Consider the following 7,836-nt stretch of genomic DNA (forward strand, 5'->3'; position numbering starts at 1 on the left):
CTTGTTTCTTCACTCCAAGGATCGATTACGAGCCGAAATTTGTTTTTATTATCAGATCAGATTTGGAAAGCTTGAAAAAAGTTTCACCATTCACCATTCGTGATTAAAAAAGTCATAGACTTCACATGCGGAAGGGAAGTGGTTTTTTGCTACAAAAAAAACATAATCTGTAACATTATTAGAGTTGAGATAAAAAAATCCATGATGTACAGTTAATGGCCAATTTTTTTTTGTACATAGGTCAAAAATAATTAGGTTTTTATTTTAAATTAAATTTAAATAAAAATTCAACAAATGTTTCACCTTTATTTATTCAATAGTTTCGAAAATATATATTAAAACAACATAACAGGCAGAAATTCTGGTGTTCACTAAAATACCAGTGCTTTGAAAAAAATAGTAACAAAATTCAACTTGACTTAGAACGAACTTAGTTTTTCTTTTTAATGTGTTAATAAGTGTCTAATACTTGGTTGGATTGCCTTTGTTAGCTATCACAGCCTTACACCTACGCGGCATGGAGTCCTCTAGGTCCTGGTAACGTTTGGGGTTTTATTGCCCTGTTATAGGAAATAACCTAACCAAACACACTTTTTAGAAAATATTGATGATTTCGGGAATCTACGTTGGACAAAATGAGACACTGTTATTCTTATGAACAATCTAAAAGTTGTTCAAGAATGTAAATAAAAAGGATAACATGAAGAACGAAGGGAATTTTATTTATATTCATATCTACACATTACATTTACAAAAATAGGTGGAATCATGGAAATATACGGCTGTTTTTCTTAGTTTCTCTTGTACTGCTATTTTATGAACACAGCTTTTAATCGCTATTTCATCGCCTTAAATTTTTTAAGAAACAGATCGCAAGCGCGAGAATTGGTGAGAGCGTGATGTTTTTCAGAAGCGATGAATTGTGGAACTACAGGGTGGACATTAATTGAAACTTTATCTTGAAAAGTAACAACAGGTATTTTTGTGTAATTTTTTCCATGAGCCTGTTACATATTTGGATTAACTTGACTATTTATTGTTTTACTTAGTCGTATAAAATAAAACACAATCTTTATAGCAGCTATATATTGCTGACAAATTGCCATAATAATGATTCAAAAACAAGCGTTAGATGCCTGCATTATTTCTTACAATGAAATCAAAATGCAAAATATATTGATATATTGCACATATCATTTGTATATGACTTAATTGGTTGCATGGTCTCATACGGACCGTGACGTATATGGAGATAGATGAGTTTCTGTGGAAATCATATATTATTAGAGAAAAAGCTGGTTTCTTTACATTATTATCAGTAAAGATAAGTTAAATAACTAAGGGGTGGGCACACTAATTTGATAACAGCGTCAACCACATGTCGGCTTTATTTATAATGTTGGAATCGAAATAAGTTAGGAAAGTGTGATTCAGTTTGGTATGTCTTTCCATAACTCTCCAAAATTAAATCTTAGCAATTTCTAATAAGTACTGTATGATTTCATTTATTGAACAATAGATATCAGTATGGATCAATTCATAACTTCGACTTTGAAAAACCGTAGACGACGTTCTCTTGGATTGCGACTCTTAATATGTTACCTTAAAAAAAGTGACATTAAATTAGAGGAAAATGTTAATACATGGACATATTTATTAGTTCAATCATGCAAATTACCTGAGTTGTGTTCATATGGTGATTTAATATTTTCCGCTATGGGTAAGTTTTTAATTAATAAATTTTAATTAATAGTTTTAAAAAAATGGTAGTAACCAAATCTAAAAAAAAAAATATTTCAAATTGGTTAAAGGCTTTTACCATAGGCTTTTTTTTTACAATAAATTGGTTTACTTTCTATAACAAAGCAAAACACAGTATTAATTCATTCTGCTACCGCTAATATTCCTCTCGTGGACTCTGCCGTCCACAGTAATACATTTTTTAGTGCTTAAATTTTTTTGTACTTTCTTGTTTTAAAGCTCTCAATGAATTATATCTAATCGTTTATGAAATATAAATATTTTTCACTTTTCAGCACTCCTTCTGGACAAAATCCAGAGTGACGGTAATGTGTCAAAAGTATTCGCATCTGCTCATTTATCTAAAGTACTGGAATGCTTATCTCACAACGAAATATATAAGCACAATCGCTCAACTATTGCTGCCTTACACACAATCAAGAAATGCCTAAAATATTACCCAAAAGGAATAAAAACTAAATCATCAAGTATCAAAAATATATTAGTACTATTAATTGACAGCCAAAACGATGAAGTTGTTTATCAATCTGGTGAATGTTGGTTTTTGTTACACAAAATTCATGGCATTTCCGATAAAGAACATATGGATAATAAAACTGAATGGAAGGATTTTCAATTATCTTTACTGAGTAATATCCAATATATTATAAATAGAACAATAGTTATGCCTGACGAATCCGTTAACAGCCCTTTTATGCCAAATCATTTTGGAGCTTTCACTTTTGTAGCTGTAAAAGATCCTTTTGAAAGAGCTTCAAAAGCTTTTCGACGGATTTTTAATCTTATTGAATATATCAAAATTGCTTTAAGGTAAGAAAAAGGTTTGTTACTTTCTGGAACTACAATTAAATTAGAGACAATATATTTTTAGCAAACAATTTGTTTTCAAAAAGAATATTTGCGTACATCAAATCTTGTCTTTAATACAAAATGGACTAAATGCACACGTAAACCAACAAAATGTACGAATTAATCATGCATATCTTGAGACATTTTTTCCGCAAATGCACATAAAATTATTGGAGCTTTTGGAAATTGTCATTAAAACGTAAGTAACTGCAATAAAATAAATACCAGATATAATTTCGTAAAATAAATATAATATATATATATAATTACATCGTCAACTTCCTCGACTAACTGCAACTATCAGATACCCGAAACTGACTTACAAAAATAGTGAAACAAAAAATAAGAAAATTGTCAGAAGCGAAGGTGTAACAATTTTGAGCTCTTTGTAGACTTGATTTCCAAGACAAATAGTAAATGAAACTATCAGATACCCATTAGTCAGCTATTTTGTTATCATAGCGATAAAAATTGGCAAGACAAATAAAATAAAATGAAAATTTCAAGTGTGTGTCCGTCTCAACGTTCTGAACCAAATTTGCACAGTTTATGCGCCAAACTTGCACAGCTTATGCGTCAAGAAAATATGCATTTTCAATCTGAAATTATCATAATGATCCTGATCTAGAATATCAATAGTTCATAGGGTCTGAAACGCTTCAATAAACGCTTTTTTAAGTAATCCTTAAGTAAGGCCTGTTAAAAACAAACAGCGTATTCACTTTTTTCGATTATTTCACACCAAGAGAAATTGGGAACAGGTTTGGCGTAATTTCAAAATTTGTGAAGGTTGAAATAAATTGTATTCTGCGATGACTTGTTAAAAAATTTATTAACATATCAAATATGATGATTATTTGAAATCGGATGTTGCGATAATTTAACATAATTAACATCAAGTAATGTCATAACAGTACCATTTACATTTTAATAATTTTCTTTTATGTTAATTTTCTTTTTGATTTATAGATGTCATACACACCTAAGGATGGACTTTCGGCTTGTTCTAAATATTTTAATGGAAGCCCTTGAAAAAACAAACAAATCAATGTTACTAGAATCAAATTTAAAGGAAGTTTTGTAAGTATTAGCTCGTAAATGTTGTAAATTAATTTAAGAACAAGAGGGAGTGATTTTGTCGAGTTCTCCGACTGTTGGATACCCGTTTCTCAGCTAGTCGAAGTGTAGTCAGAATATTTTTCATAAGTGTGGTCGTGACAGGTATGGGCGGCTTGTGGGCGTTAGAGTTAGCGTGACAAAAAGTTTTTTGGCAAATCGATAGAAATTTAGAAAACTATTTCGAAAATAAAAAAATATCAAAACATTTTTCATAAAAATCGGTTAACATGGGTTAACAAACTTGTGCTGTGTCAATGTCTCTAGAATCGGTATGCTTAATCTCAATTTTTTAGCTTTTATAGTGCCCAAGATCTCGACGTTCAAACGGACTGAATGACGGACGGACGGGGAAACGCTTCCTTCTACCTGTTACATACTTTTCATAGAATCTAGTATATCCTTTTACTCCACGAGTAACTGGTATAACAACGGGTATATTATATCTCGAAACGCGGAGTACCACCCAAAACACAAACTCAAGACTTTCAGTCATGGTGGACCTAAAATCCTGGAATGGGCTTTTTTTTACAATGGTATGAGTCCAAAACATATGCTTTATGGTATTAGAGACCAAAACGCATATGTAAATATACCTAGTGATGTCTTACTGTCATATGCTAGGTGGAATATGCCCTTAAAATTGACATTCCAACAGGATAATGATCCGAAACACAAAAGCAAATCGGCTAAGAATTTTTTCAACCAAAATAAAATTGAGATAATGACATGGCCGGTACCATCTTCCGATTAAAACTCGATTGAAAACCTGTGGGGAACATTAAACGATATGTGTCGGAGAACTCCCCGACGTCTAACGCTCAGCTTAGGCAATTGTGCAGGATGCATGGTCAAAAGTTGCCCCCAAACGTTGTCAGGACCTGGTGGACTCCATGCCGCGTAGGTGTAAGGCTGTGCTGGCTAACAAAGTCTATCCAACCAAGTATTAGACCCTAATTAACACATTAAAAAGAAAAACTAAGTTCGTTCTAAGTCAAGTTGAATTTGTTACTATTTTTCATAGAATTTCTGCATGTTAGATTTCTGTTGAATTGTTTGAAATTAAGTACCTAATGATATTATATAAAAAATTTGCCCATTAAAATTATAAATCATAGGATTTTTTATATAAATTACACAGGTTCCAAGCATTGCTATTTTTATGAACACAGCTGTAACTATATATATTATTGATCAGGATCAACAGCCGACTCGATCTAGCCAAGTCCGTCTGTCCGTATGAACGTCGAGGTCTCAGAAACTATAAAAGCTATTGTAGAAGGTTGAGATGCAGCATACAGATTCTAGAGACATAGACGCAGCGCAAGTTTATTGACCCATGATGCCACGCGCAAAGCAAAGACGAAACTAGAATATTCTTTTGCAATAAACAGTTTATATATTTTTTTTATTTTATAAATTTTTATTTTCTACTTCGTATTATTTTTATGAAATATTTATTTCTCAATGTAATGTCTTCTTTTTGGAAAATTTATGTTTTACAGATACAGTAGTTATAACAATGTTCTTTGTATTTGTTTTAATTATTAAGTATATTTATTAAGTCATTTGACTTAATGTGATGTATGTAAATGATTCAATTTTATTATTTAAAATGCACATTAGATTCAGTTGTTTTTCATATTCATTCTTTTTATATTCCAATTTGATATTTTTAAACAGCGCACAATTTCATGCTACGAAATTGGCAAAACTCCCCAAATATGTAAATTCGTTTCTTCGATCAGAATTGATTTTGACCCGAAAATCGTCTTCTAGCACAACACGCACACATATACGCGTTCTCGTCTCTTGTTTCTACTCACACAAGGAAGCAAATTCTATTTTTAGGTTTCTTACGCTCTCAGTGTAAGCGAGCGGAAAGAGATCAATTTTGGTCGTCTCCAAAAAAAGTGGCTGCATCGTGCCAAACCAATGTATGGCCGTTACGCATATTGTCTTTGGTAACGGGTATCTGATAGTCGAAGAACTCGACTTTTTTTACTCCTGCAATTAATATCCCCAAAGAGATTCCCATAGACAAGCTAATTTTGTTTTTAAGGGAGCAACAAATACAAATGTTACTAATATTGATATTTTAAGGAATATGCGCCTAGTTGTGTACAGAGTAATATCTTTATGGTGCTCTACTCTACAAGAAGGAAGCCATTGCGAAATTATTGCGGATACTCTTATCAAAGAAGTGTTTGATGATATATTAACGCGAAGCCCAACTACTAAAAAAAGTGTAAATATAGTTTTAAAACTGAAATACGGCTATGACAACACGTTGCGGAGTTCATTTTTTTTGTTTTTTATATAGTACATTGTTTTGAAAATAAGAACCCTGTATTACTATACTCTGTACTCGGGGTATAAAGTGATGTCAGTCATACGAATATGTATACCAATTTTCCTTTCTTCCTTAATTAGAGTCAGTCGCAAATAAATTCTGCCAATCAATACATTGTACAACCAACAATCCTGGCTCGAGTGACTGGAGTAATAGATACCCTGATTATTTTTTTTGTATATGTATTTATCTTTTGAGAAGGCTTCATCGACATTAAACTACTGAAATTTCAATTTCGCTTATTTTATTATCTATAACTGAAATAAGGCCTAAATTCGTATCTTTTAGTGCTCATTAAATTTCTTCTTTGCTTATATTAACATTATTTATATACATAAATAATATATAAATGAGCTTTGCAATGTGTATCGACGTAACAGTATAACGAATTCACAATATATTTTAACACATTTTTTAAATTCAATGCAGGTAAACGCACCATACATGAAACTTTCACCTGAAACTCTATTTTCGATGTTGAAATGTTCATTAAGTAATGAAGACTATCGTATGCTTAGTCAACAAGCACACTCTTGCCTACAACAGTTTTTGTTATCTTCTGGTCATTTGATAAAGCATCAACTTTTAAAGGAAAGTATAATTTGCAAGAGGTAATAAGGTATCTAGTCTATAACTTTATTATTACAGGCGGTGCACCACACCTTATTGGGAATTTGTGTTCAAATGCATTCTCAGTCTAGCAAAGAACCAGACTTGTGGGATATTTGGGACGGGCGCTTGGAAGTTTATAAGTCTTTCACAGTTCTATTGAAATTACGAAACTATGGATGTCCTACGCCTTCTGAAATAATTTGGAATCTTTTGCACGAATCCCGATTATTTAATAATAACATTGCACTTAAGCAAAGTCATAGTTCTAACTTGGAAACGATGCTTCATCCTCAAAAGGCGGATATTAACTTTAAAAGTGTTGACAATTTAAAGAAAACAATCGCCTTTTCAACAAATAAAACGGAAAATAGACACGATTTGTTACAAACTATCAAGAGTCCCGAAGACCAATTATGTAATAATGAAAGTCCACTGATATCGGCCATTGAAACCATTGCAAATAATAAGGATAATCAAAAAAACCCTGGCTACGACAATAATTCGTTGAATAAAAAGAAACCTTTTGAAGTAGTTTGTAAAAATGACTCAAAAGATTTAATTGCTGAAGATACACCAAAAAATATTAATGAGATACCAGATGGCCCTTTGCTCTCATCAAAAATCAACAGTTCAGAGAGTTTACAAGGACAACCCCTAGAAATTTTGAATGGCAATAATGTGAACTCTAATTTAATATCATCCTGTTGCAGTGCTGAAGAATCTGTAAAAATGTTTCCTTCGAACTTGGAAAAATTAGATGATGCTAAAATGATAGCCGACTTGGAAGCAACATTCGTTGGTGAACTTAAATAAAAATAAAAACTAGTTTGGTGTGCTTAATTGTTTTGTTTTGTTTTTTTTTATTCGCTGAACAATACTTCAAAATAGAAAATTACTCATTTTACTGACTCCGTATGTCGAGTTCTTAGCTACCTGGATTCAGCTTTGACAGCCAAAAAAATTAAATTTTTCGACGGCATATTTTCCCCAATGAAGAAGTCATAGAAAGCTGCACAGCTTCCGACACGGTTCAGTTGCCACCATGCGTTGGAATAGTGAGGAGGAATAGTGCGGAGCGGATGTTCGGTTATTAAAACACAGCGTGCATTTTGGAATCGCTTTTATTTAGCCCAGTTGGCTCCCAT

The 7,836-nt window shown here is 32.1% G+C and overlaps 1 protein-coding gene across 1 annotated transcript, besides 7 other annotated features; it reads left to right on the top strand.

Annotated features, from left to right (window-relative positions):
• Positions 1-284: 284 nt before the first annotated feature.
• Positions 285-828: a mobile genetic element.
• A 516-nt stretch (positions 829-1,344) lies between these two features.
• On the top strand, positions 1,345-7,529 carry CG33217 (uncharacterized protein). Its single transcript, NM_206425.3, is given in 8 exon segments — positions 1,345-1,438; positions 1,520-1,720; positions 2,037-2,571; positions 2,633-2,809; positions 3,580-3,690; positions 5,830-5,974; positions 6,509-6,670; positions 6,728-7,529. Coding segments are annotated over 7 exon segments (2,100 nt in total). The 5' UTR covers positions 1,345-1,438; positions 1,520-1,527; the 3' UTR covers positions 7,505-7,529.
• Positions 3,732-4,124: a mobile genetic element.
• Positions 4,171-4,903: a mobile genetic element.
• Positions 4,907-5,047: a mobile genetic element.
• Positions 5,422-5,685: a mobile genetic element.
• Positions 5,691-5,723: a mobile genetic element.
• A 171-nt stretch (positions 7,530-7,700) lies between the features above and the next one.
• Positions 7,701-7,836: part of a mobile genetic element that runs on past the window's edge.

Source organism: Drosophila melanogaster, chromosome 3L, assembly GCF_000001215.4.
Source record: "Drosophila melanogaster chromosome 3L".
NCBI classification, from domain to species: domain Eukaryota; kingdom Metazoa; phylum Arthropoda; class Insecta; order Diptera; family Drosophilidae; genus Drosophila; species Drosophila melanogaster.